The following is a 25,374-nucleotide window of genomic DNA, read 5'->3' as shown; positions in this document are numbered from 1 at the left end:
AGCATTTATCAGTCATTGTTTTAAAGTTATTTTAATGAACATGTTCTCACCTTTTTTTTTTTTCCGTTTGCAGAGAAGCCAGAGGATCCTCCACTAGAGACTTGGACTGAGTCTATGGTGAGCAACTGGTTAAGGTCAATAGGAATTAAAGAAACAAACATCAAAAAACTTCATGAAGAGGAAGTAGATGGCCGGATCCTTTGTGAAATCTCGGATGAATATCTGGAAAAAAAGATTGGAATGAAATCCGGGCCTGCGCTTTTAATAATCAAAAAAAGAAATGAGTTAGTAAATTCACAAAAAGCCCACAACCAGCATTTACAGAAACAAACTTCTGGAAAAAAGCAAACTTCTGGAGCAAGTGCAATTAAAAGTGTTGACACAAGAGCTGATATTAAGGAAGAACCTAAAGAAGATTCTGTGCCTGTGATAACAAAGAGAGATTCAAAACCACGATCTTTTGATAAGAAAGGTGTTGATTTTACATATGTTAAAAACAGTGTGCTCTTACCAGAATCAGGGGTTGTTGATTTTATTTGTCCATGTCATGAGTATAAAGCATTTGCCAAAGCAGTAAAACTGGACCGCCAAAGAATACAAGCCAAGTTTGCAAATGAAGTGCTGAAATTTGCTACAGGTTGTATAAATGTTCGCACAAATGGCACAATACATTTTGGTGTCATGGACAGTAGAGGTGACACTGGTTACGTACATGGTGAAATCATTGGTATTCCTGTTAAGGAAAAAGACGTATACTGTGATGCATTAGATTACATAGAGAGGAGTTTCTCTAGCTCTGATAGTGAACTTGTACGATTATGTATTGGTGAACCTCAGTTTGTTCAAGTAGTCTGTTCAAACAGCAGTGAGGAACTCTACGTTGTGGAGGTTGATATTAAACCAGCAGTGAGCATAGTGGAGAATAGGGTGTTCTCTGTTAGCTTGCCAAATTTCAATGAGAAGGCAAACAAAGTTCAGTTTGAGAAGAAAATTGCTTATCGCAGAGTGGGTTCTAAAACTGAACCAGTTACTGAACTCAGTGACTTTTACCAACATATCAGTTTTCTTAATGCTCAGAGAGAAGAAGCAGAGAAAAGGCATAATTTCACTGCACCAGAACTGTGCCAGAACCTGGGAAAAAAGCTTATCACGCTCATAACAGGTGGAAAGAAAATAATGGACAAGGAAAAATGGCACATACTGGTTACCAACCGATTTCAGGAGAGGGATCTACAAAGCATTGATTTTTTGTTGAACATGAACATCTTCTGCGTATTTGACTTTGATCCAGATTCCAACGTGTCTGGGCTATGCCATGAATACAGTAAGCACCATGCATTAAACCGCCATTTCATGCAGAACTACAAAATTCCCAGTGGCTTGAGCATCAGAGAATTTGAGAGTAATCTGCGTTTGTTTGATCAGATCAGCTGGATATTTTGCAATGGCCGGAATGACTTCAAAGGCAACGAGCCTCCTTGTGATGAGAAGACCTGGGTTAAAACAAAAAGGACCCTCCTAAAAGATTGTGTGTCATTGATTTGCAAAGATATCTTACCCAAAGGGACCTTTCAAGTGATTTTCCTCCTTACCTCTCCTGTTGACACACCTTTCCTAAACACATTCTATGAGTTCATCACCGACATGGAAGGACATGAAGACATCATCTGCCTTGCAGAATCAGAGGAGAATTTCAATAAATGGCAGAGCTTTGCTCTAGGATCCTGTGACATGGAAACCGTAAACAGTTCAAGTGTTGTTGGGATGACAGTAAGTCAAATAAATGCAACCCTCCAACAGGTCCAGCCTACCACTACACAGACCACCAAACGATTACCGATCCATGTCAAAGGAGAGTGTTTCCTTGATACTAGAGAGGAGGAAATGAGATGTTCTTTGGAGATTCTGAGTCTAAACCACTGTGAAGAAACCAGTCCCGAACTCATTGAATCTGAAAAGGAGATGATTGAGCAGCAGTTTTATCATGGAGGAAAAGTAACTTGGATGAATTTCTGGCTTGCAGATAAAAAAATAGTTGGAGACGTTATTCAAAGAGATGCTTACAGTGAAGTGAACAGTCTGCTGAAAGATTGTCTTTGTTGGAGTTTGGACCGGGCACCCATCAGCTGCATCAACATATACCATCATCCCGGCAGTGGTGGTAGTACAGTGGCAAGGCAGGTACTGTGGAATAACCGAAGGGATCTAAGGTGTGCAGTTGTAAAATCTGCATACTCAGCAACAGTTGTTTCAGAAGATGCCATTTGGCTTCGAGAATATGAAGAAAAAGATCTTCAAAAATGCCTCCCTGTACTTCTGCTGTTTGAAGACTATGATCAGGAGTATTTAGAAGATGTCAAGTATGAATTGGAAGTGGCCATCAATACCAAGAAAATAGCACGAGGAACTCTCTGCTTCATCCTGCTGAGTTGTAGGAGATCTCACAATCCAGAGAAAATGTGCAAGGAATCAGCTCAACAGAATGTTTCTATTACTCATAAGCTTTCAGAGACAGAAAAAAAGCAGTTTTCCAAAAAACGACAAAGACTTGAAGAACAGTTCAAGCCAGAATTCATTCTAACATTTGTCTTGATGAGTGAGGAATTTGAGAGCCAAAAAATTGCTGAATATGTGAAGCAGTTTGTCAAGCATTTACTGCAAGGCATTGATCACACATCTGTTGTTACTAAGCTTGTTCAGTATGTGTCATTGCTCAACACTTACGTGCAGAACTCATTCATCTCTCAGTCACACTGCGAAGCTCTCCTGGGTCTTTCAATCCATGTGAGTAGATTTAGACAACATGCCTTTGAGACTTCTCTAAGTGAGCAAGCTAGATTGGTCTTAATACACTTGAGGGATGAAAGCACTCACATTAAGTCGATCAGAATAATTCATCCACTGGTTGCAAAGGAAATACTCCATCAACTTTTGGGTGACAGTCAAAAACAAAGTGATCTTGCTTTGGATCTTATAAACAATGACGTGCTCTTTGAGCACAGGTTTGGTAAAGATCGGTACATGAAGTTTTTGCGAGATCTGTTAATGACACGCCGCAGGATCAGCAAAGGTGATAAACTAGACACCTTTTTCTCTCCCCTAATTGAGCATGTGAGAGAGAAAGAGTGTCCAGATAAAGCCATTGAGCTTCTCAAGGCAGCTTACAAGCGTTTTAATGAGGATGCATTTTTTGCTCAACAACTGGCTCGACTTAATTACAAACATGACAGATTTAAAGAAGCAGAACAGTGGGCAACAACTGCTGTAGCAAAACGGCCAAACAATTCCTACTTTCTTGATACCAAAGGTCAGGTGTATAGGGAATGGTTTACAGCAAAATGCAAAGCTATGGACCAGGATCAGAAAACACCTGAAAACGCAGTAGGTGCTTTGGAAATGGCGCTAAAAGCCATTGAATGTTTTCAAGAATGTAAGAATGCAGCAGTTCAGGAAAATGAGACCATGAACAATGCTGGCTTTGTTGGAGTAGTAGAAGTAGGATGTGCACTGCTGAAGCTAATGTCCACTCTTCACGTGTTCTCAAAAAGAAAAACTTCAAACTTCATTAGATACCTCGTAGATACAGATTATATACCAGTTGAGATAGAAAAACCATGGGAAAATTTTCATAACACATTGAAAAACCTCCAAAAAGTAATACTTGAGGCGCTGGAATGGATTTCAGAAGACTTGAGTTACTTCCAGACTGACCTGAACATCGATGAAGAGAAGACATCTGAGACAGTTGAGAGGACCATAAAGCACCCAATGCACTGGCTGGTGAATAAGTCTACTGCTTTTGGTAAATACTTTAGTGGTATTTCTCAAAAGAAAGATCAAAACCAAGGGAGGTTAACTCCTTTCATGAAACGTATGATGATTTATTATCATGGTGGGGGAAACATCACAACTATTTTTTCCCTCTTAACAAACCAGAAAGATGGTAACCCTATCAACGTTCTGGAGGACATTATTTCACTTTACCCAAGCAATCCAATGGTGGCTCAGATGCCACAAGTGGACCTTGTCAATTACATAGCATCACACTTCGCTTTAAGTTGCCTCTCAACTCAGTCTCTCAAGCTGGCTGCATTTCAGAATCTACAAAGGCTGAGTCACCAGTTTCCTAAAGAGAAACAGAGATGCTCACCAAGTGCTCTTTTCTTACTTGTCTTACTTTTCTGGCCAGAAGAGCAAGACACAGAAGCGGAGAAAGAGCATAAATATGAGACTGTGCTCTCTGCTGTTGAACACCTCCATAGAATCTATGACAAGAAATTAAAAGACATCCCTCCAAGAAAAAAGAGGATCTACACTCATTTCTTCTTGAGCAATGGGACAGGTTTTGAAAAATTTGTCCACAAGAGTAAGTTTGAAACAATCACAAAACTGTTCTCAGTTTCAGAAAAACGCCTGAAATGGTTTAGTGGAGAAGTATGGAAAATGCCAGAAATGTCTAAATTGCTGAAATGTGTCACAGGCTGGACGGAGGATGAGAAGGTGTTTCTAGAGGGCCCCAAAGGAATGAAATTTCATATCCCAGCTCTAAAAACATCTTCAGTACCCCACAACAATGAGAATGTCACTTTTTACCTGGGTTTCACTCTGAAAGGACCTGTTGCATACAACATTACAGTACAAAGGTAGACAAACATACGTTTAGGTTAGATTAGACGGATCCAATAGCTGTGTTTAGGTACAAATTAATACTAATCCAAGAAGAAAGACATTTAAGACATTAAGAAATAATTTTGAGTGATTGGTAACATTTTTTCCTGACATTTTTACAACTGTCAGCTGTCAAAAATAAAACTTTAAATATGAGTTATTGTCTGTAAGCACTTTGAAAAATGCTTTTGTAAGTTTATATATTTTTTTTTTTTATACGCATTTCATTTTTTGGTAATACATTTTCATTTCAATTTACATTAAATATGTATTTAATTTACACATACGTTGCACATATGAATGGGGAAATGTAAATACAGAAATACATAGGTCATTTTGCATATTACATTTCAAATTGAATATTCCTCCCATATGCTTCCATAGGTTTTTTTTTTGTCCCATCTGTTGCTATGATTATCGCTGTCAATCATGACAGTTTCAGATTTAATCCTTAATCCTTATTTAATATTTAAATTAGGTTGTCAGTCCATAAAATTTGCAATGTGCAATTAGCAGCATGACAAATGTATGTTATATACAAAAGGCGAGTGCTGTCTGCTGTCACGCCTATTCAGTTATGTTAATTCTTAGTTTAGTTTTTATGGTCTTTTAGTTTTTTATTTGTCATGTTTTTCTTTGTTTGTATTTTCCCGCCACACATCAGTAACCCCGGAAATTCATTCAACACAGCTGTTTATCATTTAGTTCATCATCAACAAGTATTTACTGTAGTTACTTGGTTCACTCTTTGTGTGTTGGTCGATGTTTGTGTATGCTAGCGTTGTTTAGGGAACGTACACACTGTACACCTGTCTCCTTCTTTTGTTTAAATAAACCATGTTTAAATTTGTATCCAGTTTTCAGTCCATCTTCTTCTTCTTCATCTGGTGATAATGAATCTCTTATCTACATTGTGTTTTTCTTTTTTTAATAATGAAGTGATTGGCAAATGTAAGGTTACGTGTGTAACCCTGGTTCTCTGAGAAAAGAGTGAGGTATCTTACTATGAGAAATGACTCAACCATGATAAGACTATGGAAGAACAAATTCCACCACATCTGTCCAAAGGGCAAACTTATCACAGCTCATAACAGAACCCCTCCTCCCTCCCTCTCTATAGATACTTCTGTGATATCTGAAATGGCATTCCAAGCACTTTTCCCAGATTAATGCAAGTAAGGAAGCTTGGAGAGATACCTTGCTCAGTAGACATCCATGGTTACACAAGTAACCTTACGTTCTTTTTTAAACTATCATTGGGTATCTCACTATGGGAATGATATGGCCAACTCATATAACAAATAACAAACAGACCCAGCAAGAATGAAAGATAACCTCTCATTTCTCCATAGAGCCAACTTTAGGAACTGCATGAGCCGTAGCAGGGTTAGGAACTAAAATAGGATTGATTTCTAGGATTGAGGACAACTTTACAGTCATTAGGCCAAACTCAAGAGAGGAAGCACTGACCGATAATGCTTGTAATGGCCCCATAGGGCTCTCAGGACTACTGAAAAGTCCCAGACGGCACAGTCTGTGGGTGAGGAGGATTTAATTTCTGGGGCACCCTTCAAGAAGTTAATGATTAGATAGTGTCTGCCGATCAATTGGCTAGTTACGAGGTAATGACTCGCTGTGATAGCTGGCACATCAAATTTGAGTGTGGAAGGGACATGCCCGTTGTCCAACAACTCTTGTAAGGAAGTTAACACATGGGACACGTCACAAGAGACTGGATCCAGACTTTGTGCGGAACACCAGTCATGAAAGACTGATCATTTAAGGGCATAAAGCTGTCTTATAGACGGCTCTAGCCTGCAAAATGGTATCACTGCTTCGCGGCTCCAAACATGAAGGCTCCACCATCTGGCCGGGGATACCAAATCATACCTTTCGCCTGTGAGAGCAGGTCTTTTCTCTACAGGGCTGCTACTGAGAGCTGCACTAACTCAGGGAACCAGACCTGGTTCCTTCAAAGTGGGGCCACCAAGAACACTGAGACATTTGGTCTCCCTGGCTATTGGGAGGAAGGCGTACAGGCAAGCACTGGGCTCAGTGAGAGTTGTCTTCTGAGGCAAAGAGGTCTATCTCTGCCTTTCTGAAGACAGACCAGATTCTCTGAACCATATGAGGATGTACAGTCCATTTCCTTGGATCTACCGCTCTTAGCAAAAGGAGTTCATTCTATACCCAAAATAGGAGGCGTCAAGCCATCCTGTAAAGGAAACCCGAATCCGAGGTGTCTGTTGTGACCACCTTCCTCTTAGAGGTCAGTCCCAACTAAATTCCTGGCTGAAACAGACAAGAAGTTGTCAAATTGTCTAGGGTGCCACAGTCTTAACACAGCAGTGGTTAACCCTGATGTAAAGCCGGCCCAGGCGCCAAGCGTATGTGTGGGGCTTGAGGAGAATTGCTCTTATGGGTCCATTATACTGAATGTGAAGCCCTGCTGAAAAAAACAGCATAGGAAAAAGGACCAGCATAAACCAGCCAAAACCAGCATCCCAACACCAAAACCTACCTAACCAGCATATGCTGTTTTTTTCAGCAGGGAGGACATATCCAGCTTGAATAGAACATCCATCACTGTTGAATGGAGGAATGGAGAGTAAGAGTGAGTGCAAGCTTTGTACGAGTTCTTGCCTAAGTGAGAACTGATCCTTTTCTTTTCATCTCAGAAATGCTTAACTAGACTCAACACTCACGTAGTTAGAGCAGCCAGTGTGAGCGCCAGATCTAAATCTGAAACTGTCAGTGATAAAAATAATTAGTGACAGCGTTCTCTTTCAATTTGCTTAAAAAGATCAAACTGCTCATTATATGAGGGGTGCTGATGATCTTGTAAAAGCACACTGGCAGATCAGAGTGTTGCGGGAAGAGAGAGGCACGCAGTACCTGGGCTGGCATATGATGACTCAAGCCTGGTTGCTCAGCCCCACGACTTCACTGTTTCATCCTCAGAGGCAGCTGGGAGTGGAGAATGTGAGAGCGGGAGGGGCGGGATCACCGTCATTGAAGAAGTTCAATGCTCTCATAGTTAGAATTGACTGTCTTAATGAGTGCAGCCTCGGTGTGGTAATGGCCTAGGTGAGCATTGCATTCAAATCTGAGCTGTCAGCGATATGAAATCACTGTTGACAGCATTCTACTCCGGTCTACCTAGAATGCCGCTCAATGTAAATGAGGGGCGCTGATTCTCACATGTAAAACATTGGCAGATCAAAGTGCTGTGGGGAGAGTAAAGCATGCTGGACCTGTGCCAGCATGAAATCACTTAAGTCTGATCGGTCAACCCATGGGTTCGCAGTTTCTTCCTCCAAGAACAGCTAAGAGGGTTGTGGCTAGAAGGGATAGAGCTCCGACCAGAAACTAACAATGAAATTGAACAATGGAATAATTTTTCTACGTATTAGATTGTGTTTTATTAACGTCTACACCTACCCCAACCCTAAACTTAGCCCTTACTATAAAACAAAAACAGTATCATTGTTGTACAGTGTGGCAAAAATAACGCTAGATTGATGTGCACATGCCCATTAGCCAGAGTTGTATCCCTTTTAGCCTAAACCTGCTGTGAGAGGGGAAATGCGAGCGGAAGGAGTGGAGACACTTTCATTAAAGAAAGTGTTCTGCAAGCAAGGTAGGGACAGACTCATACTTTTGTAGTGAAAGCAGCCTGTCTCAGTGAACGCAGCCTCAGTGGTGCATACACAAATGTGAAGCTGTCAGCGATACAGAATCATTGGTGACTGCATTCTACTCCGATCAGCCTAGAAGAATTGAGCTGTTCAATGTAAACGAAGAGCACTGATTTGTATGTATAAAACGTACTAGTGGATCAAAGTGCTGTGGAGAGAGTGAGATCACACAAACCCCGTTTGTTCAGCTCTGTGATTCCATCATTTTTTTCTCTGAGGTCATGTTTCAGGGCTAGAAATACTGCCAAAGAGAACATGCTTTGGCTGAACTCTATGAGCTTGTTTTAGACAAACTCCAGCATTCTCAATGCTGTTGAGTGGATTCTGCTCAACATGAACACATCTGATTGACCATTGTTAACGTGGTTAACAGAAATATCTGTAAAATTGTTCATAAATTCTCAACACATGAATATGTTGTACATAGAAGCATTCAGAAGTGATATTTGTCTTGTCAATGTCATAATACTTCAAAACAGGCATGTCCGTAATCATACGTTTAATTTCTTTAATTGCCTCCTCATGTCTAGGAAGCTAATACCATGCATGTCTTTGTCCAGGAGCCTGCAAAGCGACTCATAAAGAGTCAGAGTTTCACAGCTTGCATTTTTCCATTAGTGAGTGCAGATTTTTGTTGTGATCTAACTCGGCTTCTTATATGTCCTGTGTGGTACGTGTCAAAGTAACATCCACATGGATGGCAGGACCCAAGTTTTCCCAGCAGAACAATGCCTCAAGTATCACACTGCCTTGGCCAGCTTGCCTTCTTCCCAAAGAAAACTTGATTCATCAGACCAGGCCACTTTCTTACTCAATGGTACATGATGCTCACATGCCCACTATTGGTGCTTTAGGCGTTGGACAAGGGTCAGCATGGCCACGCTGGCTGATCTGCAGCTATGCAGCCCCATACGCAACAAACTGCAATGAACTGTGTATTCTGACACCTTTCCAACAGCATTAACTTCTTGAGCAATTTGAGCTACAGTAGCTCATCTTGGAATCGGACCACACGGGCCAGGCTTCACTCCCCATGTGCATCACTAAGCCCTGTCACTGGTTCACCACATTTGATAGATACTGACCATTGCAGATCACAAGAGCTGCAGTTTTGAAGATGCTCTTACTATGCTTATAGTCTGCCTATATACACTATAAAGACATTGGCAGATGTAAGTATGTTACAGTGGTAGACGTAAAAAATACTGTGTGGTCACAATTATTAATATGGGACTGCTGATATAAACTTCTTGTATTTTATATGTACAATAAGCAGAATAATTGAAAGATGGTTCGAAAGCATGAAGCTTGCAGTGCCAGTCTATCAGTCAAATCCGAAGCAAGACGCAACCCATAGCAGCGCGTTATGATATCTTAGATAGTCTGATGGCAGATAAAGTAAATGATAAATGAATAAGAGATTGTTACAAAAGTGGACACCCAATACACTGAACACGGAAGCTTTAAACGTGTGTGACATGCTAAAACAGACTTCACTGGTTCTCCCGCTGCTTGCAAAAACATTTTTTCTTATTTTAATGGCGACTGAGCACACACTTTCGAGTGGCTTTATTTTTCTTTCAATGGTGGTTGGCAAACCCACTTAAAGGAGCATACCACCACCTACTGCACAAACCCCGGAGTATGACGTAAGAGAGATCCCGCTATGAGTCAAAATCAAATAAAGCAAATGACAGGAAACAAAAATTAGTAAATTAGTCATCAGTTGCCATACTCAATATAGCAGCATCTCAGAGATCTTGAATCAGTTAATTAGCACAAGGTGTTACTCCAACATACATGTGACTAGATTGTTGAATTGGTTAACTAAAGAGATGTGACCATTTTTGGGAAACAGCTGTGACTACCTAGTTAATTTTCACAATGGACCCCCTGAAAAAAAATATATTCTTGAGGAATTCTTGCCCTTAATGGTGGTTAGACTTTCAATGGAAATGGAACACACAGCAAGTTTTTAGATGAAGATGTCAATTTCTGAAGGACAGACTTGAATGTGTGTCTTTTTAATGTTTCATTTATAATTTTTAAATGTCACATTTTTTACATTATATACAATGTATATAATATATAAATGTTTATTATTGTTTTTATATATTTTTGATGCAAACAGTAACTTCTAACTACCACTATTTACATGCATGAATAGCTTATACTTTTGACAGTTTATGTGTTTTATGTGTATAAACCTAAAAGCTGTAACATGTGGTTTGAGTTTTGTTTTGGGTTTTGTTCATGTTTTCATGTTTTTTATTTTGTATTTGATTTATGCTGTTAGTTTCTTGCTTTCCTTTCCCTCATGTATTCCTGCTATTGGTTCCTCTGTTCTATGTGTTATTCTTTCGTTGGTTTAAGTCTTGCCATGTGGTTCTCTATTCTGTTTGTTTATTGGTTGCTATAGTCTAGTTTCTTGTTTCTCAATGGTTGGTTTGTGTCATGTGACCTGCTTTGTTTGGTATAAGTAGCCCTCATGTTTCCATTGGTCCTGGTTGTGTATTGAATTTGTAGTCTGCTGTCGGTGAGTTTCTGTCCAAGTTTGTTCCATGCCAAGTTTGTTTCATGCCAAGTCTGTTTAAAGTCAAGTCTGTTTCGTGTCAAGTCAAGTTCAACTTTGTTTGGATTGTTTGTTTGGATTTCTGGATTTCACATCACTGTAAATACAGCTGCACTTGGGTTCCGAACATCAACTCGCCATCAGTTGGCTCATTACATAAGCATAAATCATTGCAGCTCACTGTAAAGTAAAACAGAATTTCGAACAGGTAGAATGATGACTAGTATAAAACATGGGACCTGTTTTAAAAATAATCAGATGCAGAGAAAATACAGAACATTATTTTTAACTCCTAACTGTGCATTTTCAGTTGAGAGGTTATTAAAGTTTCTCTACATGATTATTTAGGTGTGCTTTCATTTGTAATTCATCACACTTTAGATGTTGTTACAGCTGTAATCACTGATGATGACCAATACACATTTAGTCTAATACATACAGTTGCAATGCATCATATGGTGTGATGAAAAACAAGAGCATAAATTCATTGTATGACTATATCTAGGCTGGGCTCCTGCACATTGATAAATTAGATGATCTTTTAATATTAGAAATGATTATCATTTATGAACAAGCTTCTTTGTTGAGTTGGACATGAACATCGTCCTTGTGCACCTTTAAAGGTCACCTATTATGCCCCTTTTTACAAGATGTAAAATTGGTCTTGGGTGTCCCTAAAATATGTCTGTAAAGTTTCAGCTCAAAATACCCCACAGATAATTTATTATAATTGCATCAAAAGTGAACATGTGAATTCACTTTCAATGCAAATGATTCTTCAGAAAATGGCATAGTGCAGGGGTGTCAAAACTCGATCCTGGAGGGCTGGTGTCCTACAGAGTTTAGCTCCAACTTGCCGTAGTTTCTAGTATGCCTCATAAGAGCTTGATTATCTGGTTCAAGTGTGTTTAATCGGGATTGGACCTAAACTCTGCAGGACACCAGACCCCCAGGACTGAGTTTGGACACCCCTGGCATAGCATATACATCTCTGCTGTGCATACCTACAGCAATAAACAGTTGGTAGAAGCAACATGACTGAGAGCAAGAGAACCGTTGCTCAGCTGTACATGTATAAACCAGAAATACTTTGATAATGTTTGTTATGCACTTTAATAAAACAACACACACACAAATACATTTAAAACGTTAGCTAAGCACTATATTGACATGATTTTGAGGCGCATTACCTTCAAAATAAAAGTAATTCACTACGTAGAATAAACTTTCTAAGGGTGGAGCTAAAGTAATTCAGGAATGTCAGTCAACGCCCATGGGTGAGGCTTAAACAGCGTGACATTGCTTTGAGAATCAAAATGGCTGGTCTAAAAAGATAAAATCCGTTTCTGTCGCTTACTATATCATATGAGATTAAAGTGTTATACACTGTATGGGTATTAATGTGATGCTATCCGTTTAATAATAAGGTTATATAAAGTTTCTGTCTGTTTTTCTAGTGAGTCACACTCTGTTTTCCTATATGGTGACAATGTTATATGGAATAGGTCTGCTGGAAGTATTACCCAATATTCTATTTAAAGAACATATTTAAGATAAATTTGGACATAATTTCAAGCTGCCCTGGTTTTTGCCATCATGGAGGCTTAGTATGTATATGTGCAAATTTCTATGCTTGGGATGAAAAGTTTTGAGCAATATGTCTTAATGTGATGACAATATTTGAAATAATCAAAAAGATAGTATGTGTCTAACTTTGGGATCAGTAAGATTTTTCATGTTTCTTGAAGTCTCTCATGCTCATCAAGGCTATGTTTATTTGATCAAAAATACAGAAAAAAATTGTAATGTGAGCAAAAAAATTATTTTCTATTATAGGGATAATAATAATAATAATTCGTTATATTTATATAGCGCTTTTCTAGACACTCAAAGCGCTTTACAGTGTCAGGGGTATCTCCTCATCCACCATGCACGATCCTTATCGGCCGATCATGCTTACGCGTTTTGTCAGTAAAGCCGGTTTCAATGTTCATTATCAGTGTGAATGTGCGCAGCTCGTCAGTGAACAACGGCTGTGTGTAGTATATACGGCTCAACGTGAAATCACGCACCTGATGGCATTTACCACTGATTACAGAACCGGCTTTACTGACAAAACGCGCAAGTGATCGGCCGATAAGGATCGGTGCATCCCTAAAATATACTTTAGTATATTATCTATTTCTGTGATCAAAGCTGAATTTTCAGCGACATAACTCCAGTATTCAGCGTCACATTATTCAAAATCATTACTAATATGCTGATTTATGAGTTATTTATTGTTGGAAACAGATGTGCTCCCTAATATTTTTTGCAGGATTCTTTGATGAATAAAAAAAAAAAAAAAAAAGAACACCATTTATTTTACATAGAATTATTTTTTAACAATGTAAGTCTTTACTATCCCTTTGTGTCACTTCAACACATCCTAGTATCCATTTCTTTCAAGAATGGAAGAAAAAAATATGGCAAATTAAAATTTGAAATCAGTAAGAGCTATAATTGTATCTGTTTGCAGGTAAAGCTTCATATTACAGCACTACAGTACTTTGCCTCAAGGGCGTAAATTTAATTTAACAGTAGGAGGGGACAATAAATATAAAATTTCTCATGAGCAATTTTTGAAGGGGACACAAAATAAAACCTCCTGAGACCCTGCGACCTCATATGAGGACATTAGATTTTTGCCTCTTGCCACAAAGATAGTCAAATTTTTAGGGACACTGCCCCCATCATCTTGTGGTGATATCACAACATTACACCATTGTCAGTGAGAAGAAAATGGCTGGAAAATCAGCAAAAAAGTTCTACACCAGTTTCCGAAAGAAAAATGACCCAGGTAAAAAATCTATTCAAATTTTATGAATGAAACAAATTTATTTATGTACAATACTGTCTGTAGTATCATATGGGGATTCAAATTTGACATATTTTAGTAATAGTAACACTCTAGGACATCAGTAAATGTGAAGCACTCGTTTGAGGACATTGGGACTATATTATGTTATTTATTCTACCATGTGGTTAGCTAAACTTAGGAATATTTAGGTGGAAAGCAAAAGAATTGAAAAACAACATTTGTCTGTGTGTGTGTGTGTGTGTGTGTGTGTGTGTGTGTGTGTGTGTGTGTGTGTGAGCAGAGTAAATCATGGTAAATCACACTTGAAACATGGTAAATCATAGTAAATAATACTACAATATGGTTTATCAAGGTGAATCATGCTAGAATCCTGATAAATCATTCTAGAATGACATCAAAATATGTTATCATTACAGCAAAACTTTCATTGTCAAGAGCAGAACGACTGCTCATGGCAATTGCAGACAACTTGGAGATGGTGGCCTTGAAAAACCCCATTGCAGAGCACAAGGCTATGGTTGCCGAGAGAGCTCAATGCGCTGCAACCTAAGAAAACACATGCAAACAGAAAAAAACAACAACAAATAATAAAAACATCTTCATCAGTTTGACAACACAGGCACTGCAAATCCTCGCAATGCAAACACAAATACGGAAACGCGCTACAAACACAAAAAGCGTGAAAAACACACGAACGTGCTGCAAACAATAAAAAAGCACTGCAAACAAAAAAAAGTGCTGCAAACACACAAACGTGCTGCAAACAATAAAAAATCGCTGCAAACACAAAGCGCTGCAAACACACAAACGTGCTGCAAACAATAAAAAATCGCTGCAAACACAAAGCGCTGCAAACACACGAACGTGCTGCAAACAATAAAAAATCGCTGCAAACACAAAGCGCTGCAAACACACGAACGTGCTTCAAACAATAAAAAAAGCGCAGCAAACAAAAAAGCGCTGCAAACACAAAAAAAGTGCTGCAAACACACAAACGTGCTGCAAATAAAAAAGCGCTGCAAACACAAAAAAAGCGCTGCAAACACACAAACGTGCTGCAAACAATAAAAAAGTGCTGCAAACACAAAAAAATACTGCAAACACAAAAAAACGCTGCAAACACAAAAAAAACCGCTGCAAACACAAAAAAGTGCTGCAAAAACACAAACGTGCTGCAAACAATAAAAAAGCGCTGCAAACACAAAAAAAAATGCTGCAAACACAAAAAAAACGCTGCAAACACAAAAAAAACCGCTGCAAACACAAAAAAGTGCTGCAAACACACAAACGTGCTGCAAACAATAAAAAAGCGCTGCAAACAAAAAAGCGGTGCAAACACAAAGTGTTGCAAACACACGAACGTGCTGCAAACAATAAAAAAGCGCTGCAAACACAAAAAAACCGCTGCAAACACAAAAAAGTGCTGCAAACACACAAACGTGCTGCAAACAATAAAAAAGCGCTGCAAACAAAAAAGCGGTGCAAACACAAAGTGTTGCAAACACACGAACGTGCTGCAAACAATAAAAAAGCGCTGCAAACACAAAAAAGTGCTGCAAACACAAAAAAGTGCTGCAAACACACAAACGTGCTGCAAACAATAAAAAAGCGCTGCAAACAAAAAAGCGGTGCAAACACACGAACGTGCTGCAAACAATAAAAAAGCGCTGTAAACACTCAAAAAAAAAAAAACGCTGCAAACACAAAAAAAGTGTTGCAAATAAGATGGAGCACAACGGAAATGTTTCAGGGGGGTCTCAAAAAGTGACAAACCCATCTGGGAGCTGATTATTTGTTCAGTGGCTGTTGGTCAGAGCAGAGGTGTTGTCCGTGAAGAACTAAAAGGTAATAAAGATGAACTATCACCTTTTAGTTCACAGACAACACCTCTGCTCTGACCAACAGCCATTCACTTCGCTTTTTTATTTTTTGCAGCACGTTCGTGTGCTTGCAGCGCTTTTTTGTGTTTGCAACGCTTTTTTTTAGTTTGCTGCGCTTTTTTATTATTTGCACCACGTTCGTGTGTTTGCAGCGCTTTTTTGTGTTTGCAGCGCGTTTCCATATTTGTGTTTGCATTGCGAGGATTTGCAGCGCCTGTGTTGTCAAACTGATGATGTTTTTTTTTTTATTTGTTGTCGTTTTTTTTCAGTTTGCATGTGTTTTCTTAGGTTGCAGCGCGTTGAGCTCTCTCGGCCACCGTACAAGGCTGCGCTGGGAAATACCGTGTGCCATGCATTACATGCAATGTGCGTCTGTGCTTGCAAAGTGAACGGAACTGCTTTGCAGCATTTTAACACCGGCCAATAGGGGCTATTCCAGACAGGCTGGAAAGATAGAGGGAGCTAGTTAGAAAAAAAGTTCAAAGGCTGCTCTGCTGAATTCAACTGTTTTTGGACTGTTACTGTTACAGTTTGCACTTTAGCTTTTTTATTAGCCATGTTTCAGGCTGTTTACATTTTATGTAGGCTATACACTCTGATGTTTACATTTTCAAATAAACTGTGAAAATGTGTCAAATGAACTTTTTTTTACCAATGGAGTCTATTTGTGTCATACAGTAAGATAGACCCACTGTACTCGTATGAGGACATTCATTTTTGAGAGAACTACTTCCTGTACAAAAACAAATTTTAGGTATTATACTTATTAGGTCCTACTTATCCCAAATAGCAAGAACATTTAAAAAATGCACACCAGGCAAACTCTCGGGTCTCAGGAGGATAATACAGTCAAATTGTACTTATAAAGATACACAACAATACAAATAAGGAATTAAAAAAAAGGTATAAAATTGTATTTTAAAATGAATTAAGACACTTAAAGGAGTAGTTCACTTTCAGAACAAAAATTTACAGATAATGTACTCACCCCCTTGTCATCCAAGATGCTCATGTCTTTCTTTCTTCAGTCGTTGAGTTAAACATGTCAGGATTTCTCTCCATATAGTGGACTTCTGTGGTGCCCCTGAGTTTGAACTTCCAAAATGCAGCTTAAAATGGCTCTAAATGATCACAGCCGAGGAAAGAAGGGTCTTATCTAGCAAAACAATTGGTTATTTTCTAGAAAAAAAAAATCAATTTATATATACTTTTTAACCTCAAATTTTTAACCTTCATCTTGTCTGGCTCTGTGTGTACTCTATGTAGAGGTTAATAAGTATATAAATTGTAAATGTTGCCCGTTTCAATAGATAAGACCCTTCTTCCTCGGCTGGGATCATTTAGAGCCTTTTAAAGCTGCATTTAAACTGCATTTTGGACCATAGAAGTCCATTATATGGAGAGAAATCCTAAAGTATTTTCCTCAAAAATATAATTTCTTTACAACTGAAGAAATATGACATGAACATCTTGGATGACAAGGGGGTGAGTACATGTCTGTAAATTTTTGTTCTTAAAGTGAACTACTCCTTTAAGAACAGAATAGAAATTGATTATACAAAAAAAAAAAAAAAAAAAAAAAAAAATACAATGGGGTCAGTTCGGACGTAATACAGTGCTCATTTAGTAAATGCACAGCTAAATGTAACTCCTCACACTCGCGACGAGCGGGTCTCGAACAGGTGTTGTGCCCATTTTCGACCCCTGCCCAATTATTACCCCCTCTCGTTGAAATCACTACCTGATTGCCTAATCCTAACCCCACCCCTAATCCTAACCCCTCCCCCACACCTAACCCTAAACCTACCAATACTAGGGGGGATAGTAATCTGGCGGGGGGCACGGGAGGCGGACGCACTAACAAGGAGGCTAAAGGCTGCACCATAGACTGTAAAGGGCTGCACCCATAACATAAACATAAACATAAACAATATGCTAATTGAGGCCGTTAATGTTAAGTTAACATTATGCCAAGTCGTCACAAATAAAACAATGCATGGGAAACGGCTTTGGCGTGTTAGTTGCAGTGCATTATGCAAAAAGCTATTGTAAACAAGCAAAAGTTAACTAGATGAGTAATATTTTGATCGCTAATATAGCAGATTTATGGAAATTTGCATCAGTAATCAGCATTTTTGCCGCAATTAATTCATGAATGAGTCTGCATCGACTACATTAAAGAGAATCGCTTTATTTTAAAGTGAATAAAATACCCTATTTACTGGAATTCAACATTATTGAGCTGCAGCCACACACTCGTGTGTGTAGAGCAGACAGTGGGCCAAACCACTGTGAGGAAGGGGAGGGGGAACTCAACTGTTTCTAAATGCATTTTTGGCGGTTTTTTTCTACTTACACAAGTATTTTAGGTGTACATACATATATTTTTTCACAACAGAGAGTGTGTTTTTTTTTTTGGGGGGGGGGGGGGGGTTTGCATGTCCCCTCCGTCCCCCCCGTTCCCCCCGGGATTTACGCCAATGCTTTGCCTGTTCCATGTTCTGACTTTCTCACACCCTAAGTGGAAGTAGATCGCTTGGAGAGTTTCATATAACTAGTTAACAAGTTCACACAAACTAATCAAAACGTTAAACAACTGGCAATAAGCTTACGTTCATATGCATGCGATCTCCCTGATTTTCCGGGAATCACCTACTCCGTTTTAGCAAATCGGGTAAAGAGGTTGAAAAACGCCTATCCCAGTTCGACAACGCCTCAAAATTGTGAAACAAAAGTGGGGTCTCCAGATAACTTATTCTTCAAGCAGTCAGTAACGATTTTGGTAACTGCGCACGCACACACCGCAACTTGATTTATTGGGTAAGCCCCGCGATGCAAATAATCTAACAATATTGCATGGAATATTTGATTTACACTGTTATTTACACTTTTTTTTTTTTTTTTAACTGATCAAAGGTTGGTCCTTTTGGAGGATTCGCCTTTTTAGAATACAAAGGCGCTGACTGAGTCCGTGCGGGAAAGAGGAGACTCGGTAAATTAGTTTGTTTTTAATCCCACAATATCCTATAATATAGTTTATAGTAACCAAACTAAATATTTTGTCAGAACGGGTGTGGGCGGTTTATCTTTAGCGAGGGAAGCATTGGGGGATTAAGTCATGCGTTTTATTGATCAGATAGCAACCAAGTTAAAAAAAAAAGTGACCATAAAATGATTACCACAAACTAAAGTTCAACTATTTTTCCTTTCCTTAAAGAAGCAAAAAGTGGGCTATTTAACTAATTTTAAACGTACCATATTGATAAAAAAAGCAAAGAGAAAGAAAACATATTCCATCTTAAAATTAACATTAAATTAACCAGGATTTCCCAAATGTGCTGCAGTGGGTTTGTCAGTTGATAAAAATGTAATAGAAATGTAAATAGAAATAATTTAAACATTTGAACACTGAGAATTTTATTTGTCTACCTGCATGTCAGTGTGACCGTTCAGTGACATTGAACTGTAAACATGTGAATGTGTTTCAAGAACTGTATTTCAAGTAAATATTTCATGCCAAAATGGGTTTGGCTGAAAAAAAAAAAAAACGTTTGGAAATTACTGCATTATCAATGATGAAGACATAGTGTTTCATAATACAATAAAAAAGTAATAAAATGAAATATTGTTTACAATTTACATTAACTGTTCCCTATCAAATGGTCTCTCATGTTGCATCACTAATGCCAAAGGGGAAACTCCTGTTTACTCTGTTAGGCACTAGTTGGATGTTCAGGCACTCCTGGTGACTCATCATAACTGTTTTGAAGAAAGAAGAAATGTTTCTTTAGAAGCAAATTAGCATATTGTTGTGCAGTTATTAAATGAAATGCTTCAAAATGTTTGCTGGACAAGATACAAATAAATATATAGCTGATGGCTTCAAAATGTCTCTGCTATAACAATGTAATTTGTGTTTTTCAAGGTCCACAATGTTAGATTGTCTGTGTTTGTACAGTGAATGATCATTAGAAGCCATTAAACAATGGGCAAGTACAATATTGTTTTTCAGCACATACTGGTCATTGGTTTAAAGTAGTTTTAATGAACAAATCTCACCTTAAGCTATTTTTTTTTTTTTTTTAGAGGATCTTCCACTAGAGACATGGACTGAATCTATGGTGAGCATTTGGTTAACATCAGTAGGCATTAAAGAAACATACATAAAAAAACTTCATGAAGAGGAAGTAGATGGTCGGATCCTTTGTGAACTCTCAGAAGAATATCTGGAAAAAAAGATTAGAATGAAATCCGGACCTGCACTTTTAGTAATCAAAAAAAGAAATGAGTTAGTAAATTCACAAAAAGCCCAGAGCCAACATTTACACAAACAAACATCTGGAAAAAATTACCATGAAGCAAGTGCAATTAAAAGTGACTACAGTGTTGACACAAGAGCCGACATCAAGGGAGAGCATAAAGAAGATTCTGTGCCTGTGATAACAACAAAGAGAGATTCAAAACTACGACTTTTTGATATGAAAGGTGTTGATTTTACATACGTTAAAAACAGTGTACTCTTACCAGAATCAGGGGTTGTTGATTTTATTTGTCCATGTCATGAGTATAAGTCATTTGCCATTGCTGCAACACTGGACCGCCAAAGACTACAAGCCAAGTTTGCAAAAGAAGTGCTGAAATTTGCTACAGGTTGTATAAATGTTCGTACAAATGGCACAATACATTTTGGTGTCATGGACAGTAGAGGTGACACTGGTTACGTACATGGTGAAATCATTGGTATTCCAGTTAAGGAAAAAGACGTATACTGTGATGCATTAGATTACATAGAGAGGAGTTTCTCTAACTCTGATAGTGAACTTGTACGATTATGTATTGGTGAACCTCAGTTTGTTCAAGTAGTCTGTTCAAAAAGCAGTGAGGAACTCTATGTTGTGGAGGTTGATATTAAACCAGCAGTGAGCATTGTCAAGAATAGGGTGTTCTCTGTTAGCCTGCCAAATTTCAATGAGAAAGCAAACAAAGTTCAGTTTGAGAAGAAAATTGCTTATCGCAGAGTGGGTTCTAATTCTGAACCAGTGGCTGACCTCAGTGACTTCTACCAACACATCAGTTTTAGGGATGCTAAGAGAGAAGAGGCAGAGAAAATGCATAATTTCACTGCACCAAAACTGTGCCAGAACCTGGGAAAAAAGCTCATCACGCTCATAACTGGTGGAAAGAAAATACTGGACAAGGAAAAATGGCACATACTGGTTACCAACCAATTTCAGGAGAAGGATCTGGAAAGCATAGATTTTTTGTTGAACATGAACATCTTCTGTGTGTTTGACTTTGATCCAGATTCTAGTGTGTCTGGGCTATGCCATGAATACAATAAGCATCATGTAGTAAACCGCCATTTCATGCAGAACTACAAAATTCCCAGTGGCTTGAGCATCCGAGAATTTGAGAGTCATCTGCATTTGTTTGATCAAATCAGCTGGATATTTTGCAATGGTCGGAATGATTTCAAAGGTAACGAGTCTCCGTGTGATGAGAAGACCTGGGTTAAAGCAAAAAGGACCCTCCTAAAAGATTGTGTGTCATTGATTTGCAAAGATATCTTACCCAAAGGAACCTTTCAAGTGATTTTCCTCCTTACCTCTCCTGTTGACACACCTTTCCTAAACACATTCTATGAGTTCATCACCGACATGGAAGGACATGAAGACATCATCTGCCTTGCAGAATCAGAGGAGAATTTCAATAAATGGCAGAGCTTTGCTCTAGGATCCTGTGACATGGAAACAGTAAATAGATTAAGTGTTGTTGGGATGACGATAAGTCAAGTAAATGCAACCCTCCAACAGGTCCAGCCTACCAATACACAGACAATGAAACGATTACCAATCCATGTCAAAGGTGAGTGTTTCCTTGATACACGAGAGGAGGAAATGAGACGTTCTTTGGAAATTCTGAGTCTAAACCACTGTGAAGAAACCAGTCCCGAACTCATTGAATCTGAAAAGGAGATGATTGAGCAGCAGTTTTACCATGGAGGAAAAGTAACTTGGATGAATCTCTGGCTTGCAGATAAAAAAATTGTCGGTGAGGTTATTCAAAGAGATGCTTACAATGAAGTAAACAGTCTGCTGAAAGATTGTCTTTGTTGGAGTTTGGACCGGGCACCCATCAGCTGCATCAACATATATCATCATCCCGGCAGTGGTGGTAGTACAGTGGCAAGGCAGGTACTGTGGAATAACCGAAGGGATCTAAGGTGTGCAGTTGTAAATCCTTCATACTCAGCATCCGTTGTCTCAGAAAATGCTGTTTGGCTTAGAGAATATGAAGAAAAGGATCCCCAAAAATGCCTCCCTGTACTCCTGCTGTTTGAAGACTGTGATAGAGAGTATTTAGAAGATGTCAAATATGAATTGGAAGTGGCTGTCAACATAAAAAAAATAGCACGAGGAACTCTCTGCTTCATCCTGCTGAGTTGTAGGAGATCTCACAATCCAGAGAAAATGTGTAAGGAATCAGCTCAACAGAATGTTTCTATTACTCATAAGCTTTCGGAGACAGAAAAAAAGCAGTTTTCCAAAAAACGACAAAGCCTTGAAGAACAGTTCAAGCCAGAATTCATCCTAACCTTTGTCCTGATGAGTGAGGAATTTGAGAGCCACAAAATTGCTGAATATGTGAAGCAGTTTGTCAAGCATTTACTGCAAGGTATTGATCACAAGTGTGTTGTTACTAAGCTTGTTCTTTATGTGGCATTGCTCAACACTTATGTGCAGAACTCATTCATCTCTCAGTCACATTGTGAAGCTCTCCTGGCTATTTCCTGTCATATGGCTAGATTTAGACAACATACCTTTGAGACTTCTCTAAGTGAGCAAGCTAGATTGGTCTTAATACACTTGAGAGATGAAAACACCTACATTAACTCGATCAGAATTATTCATCCACTGGTTGCCAAGGAAATCCTCTACCAACTTCTGGGTGACGAGCAACAACAAAGTGATCTCGCTTTGGATCTTCTCAACAATGACGTGCTCTTTGAGCACAGGTTCAGTAAAGATCGGTACATGAAGTTTTTGCGAGATCTGTTTATGACACGCCGTAGGATCAGCAAAGGGGATGAATTGGACAGCTTTTTCTCTCCCCTAATTGAGCATGTGAGAGAGAAAGAGTGTCCAGATAAAGCTATTGAGCTTCTCAAGGCAGCTTACAAGCGCTTTAATGAGGATGCATTTTTTGCTCAACAACTGGCTCGGCTTAATTACAAACATGACAGATTTAAAGAAGCAGAACAGTGGGCAAAAACTGCAGTAGCAAAAAGGCCAAACAATTCCTACTTTCTTGATACCAAAGGTCAGGTGTATCGGGAATGGTTTACAGCAAAATGCAAAGCTATGGACCAGGATCAGAAAACACCTGAAAACACAGTAGGTGCTTTGGAAATGGCGCTAAAAGCCATTGAATGTTTTCAGGAATGTAAGAATGCAGCAGTCCAGGAAAATGAGACCATGAACAATGCTGGCTTTGTTGGAGTAGTAGAAGTAGGTTGTGCACTGCTGAAGCTAATGTCCAGTCTTCACGTGTTCTCAAAAAGAACGCCTTCCAAATTCATTAGATACCTCCTAGATACAGAATATATACCAGTTGAAATAGATAAACCATGGGAAAATTTTCATTATACATTGAAAAACCTCCAAAAAATAATGCTGGAGGCACTGGAATGGATTTCAGAAGACTTGAGTTACTTCCAGACTGACCTTAACACCGATGAGGAGAAGACTGTTGAGAGGACCATAAAGCACCCAATGCACTGGCTGGTGAATAAGTCTTCTGCTTATGGCAAATACTTTAGCGGTGTTTCTCAAAGTAAAGATCAAAACCAAGGCAAGTTAACTCCGTTCATGAAACACATGATGATTTATTATCATGGTGGGGGAAACATTACAACTATTTTTTCCCTCCTAACAAACCAGAAAGATGGTAACCCTGTCAGCGTTCTAGAGGACATTATTTCACTTTACCCAAGCAATGCAATGAGGGCGCAAATGCCACAAGTGGACCTTGTCAACTACATAGCATCACACTTTGCTTTAAGTTGCCTCTCAACTCAGTCTCCCAAGCTGGCTGCATTTCAGGATCTACAAAGGCTGAGTCACCAGTTTCCTAAAGAGAAACAGAGATGTTTACCAAGTGCTCTTTTCCTACTCGTCTTACTTTTCTGGCCAGAAGAGCAGGACACAGAAGTGGAGAAAGAGCATAAGTATGAGACTGTGCTCTCTGCTGTTGAACACCTCCAGATAATCTATAACAAGAAATTAAAAGACATCCCTCCAAGGAAAAAGAGGATCTACACTCATTTCTTCTTGAGCAATGGGACTGGTTTTGAAAAATTTGTCCACAAGAGTAAGTTTGAAACAATCACAAAACTGCTCTCAGTTTCAGAAAAACGCCTGAAATGGTTTAGTGGAGAAGTATGGAAAATGCCAGAAATGTCCAAATTGCTGAAATGTGTCACAGGCTGGACGGAGGATGAGAAGGTGTTTCTAGAGGGCCCCAAAGGAATGAAATTTCATATCCCAGCTCTAAAAACATCTTCAGTACCCCACAACAATGAGAATGTCACTTTTTACCTGGGATTCACTCTGAAAGGACCTGTTGCATACAACATTACAGTACAAACATAGACAAACGTTAAGGGTAGATTAGGCAGATGGTTTAAAATATGTCTTTAGGTGCCAATACATTCTCATCGAAAAAGAAGAGCATTTAGGTCTGAGAAAATTTAGTGTGTCTGTAAACACAGCAAAAAATGCTTCTTGTTGCTTTTTAAAATATTTTTATTTTGGATCTTACCATAAACTAATTCTGGTAAAACTAAAAACCTACTAATAAAGATGCAGAGCAATTGATTATATATATTTTTATCTCTGTGCAGACATGACTGATAATGCTTTGTATAAAAATGAAGTCATTTATATTTAAAGATTCTTGAAGTGCTTATTTGCATGCCTTACAGCAGTGTTTTTCTTAAAATTGTTAAACTGGTTAAACATTTTCTAAAAAGTAATACAAATTAAACACCCTTTGTGGAAGACTCTGGACAATAATATGGTCATCCAGTCATTGCAGTCTGAATAGGGTGGCCTACCTGCCTGTCTTCCTATGTATTTGCATACCTCCATGCCCATTGTTCACACAGACATCACATGTCATCTGTGTTTTCCATGAGGCTATGCAGAGTTGCAGACACATTGCTGAAGTAATTTATTAAATAGCACACCTAGGTTTTTAACTGATGATGAAGTATAACTGTGAAAAAGTGTTTGTATATTTGTTATTTGGAACCTGTGATACTTTCTGACCTTACTTGATTAATAAAAAGTTAAAACCAGCATTTATTCAAAAGGATAAAACTCATCTGAGATGAGGTAAAAACCATAGACGTTTATGGGTTCACAGAGGTCAACGCCTCATAGCAGCAACCCACTTTCATCCCTGCTGATACCAGCCTAGGCTGGTTTGCTGGTCTTAGCTGGTTTAAGCTGAAAGTAGCTGGTCACCCAGCCTGGCCAGGCTGGTTTTAGCTGGTGGTTTCCCAGCCTGGCCAGGCTGGGACAGGCTGGGAAAGTGGCCAAAACCCCTCTAAAACCAGCCTGCTGACCAGCTAAAACTAGGCTGGTTGACCAGCTAAAACCAGCCAACCAGCCTAGGCTGGGGGTTCAAAACAAT

At 38.8% G+C, this 25,374-nt stretch overlaps 2 protein-coding genes and 1 long non-coding RNA gene across 3 annotated transcripts; all 3 read left to right on the top strand.

The window, feature by feature from the left end:
- The first annotated feature begins 79 nt into the window (after positions 1-79).
- On the top strand, positions 80-5,520 carry LOC141325417 (sterile alpha motif domain-containing protein 9-like). The gene has a single exon (XM_073834089.1). The coding sequence runs from the start codon at positions 115-117 to the stop codon at positions 4,645-4,647; it is 4,533 nt and encodes a 1,510-aa protein (XP_073690190.1). The 5' UTR covers positions 80-114; the 3' UTR covers positions 4,648-5,520.
- Positions 5,521-18,394: 12,874 nt separating this feature from the next.
- On the top strand, positions 18,395-19,667 carry LOC141341150 (uncharacterized). The gene is made up of 3 exons (XR_012356630.1): positions 18,395-18,498; positions 18,595-18,670; positions 19,604-19,667. It is a non-coding gene; the product is annotated as an uncharacterized lncRNA (long non-coding RNA).
- Positions 19,668-19,771: 104 nt separating this feature from the next.
- LOC141325408 (sterile alpha motif domain-containing protein 9-like) lies at positions 19,772-25,025 on the top strand. Its single transcript, XM_073834075.1, has one exon. The coding sequence runs from the start codon at positions 19,797-19,799 to the stop codon at positions 24,327-24,329; it is 4,533 nt and encodes a 1,510-aa protein (XP_073690176.1). The 5' UTR covers positions 19,772-19,796; the 3' UTR covers positions 24,330-25,025.
- The last annotated feature ends 349 nt before the right edge of the window (positions 25,026-25,374 follow it).

The sequence above is a fragment of the Garra rufa genome, chromosome 1 (assembly GCF_049309525.1).
Source record: "Garra rufa chromosome 1, GarRuf1.0, whole genome shotgun sequence".
Taxonomy (NCBI): domain Eukaryota; kingdom Metazoa; phylum Chordata; class Actinopteri; order Cypriniformes; family Cyprinidae; genus Garra; species Garra rufa.
The sequence above is the reverse complement of the archived record's forward strand: the minus strand, read 5'-3'. Positions and strand labels throughout refer to the sequence as shown.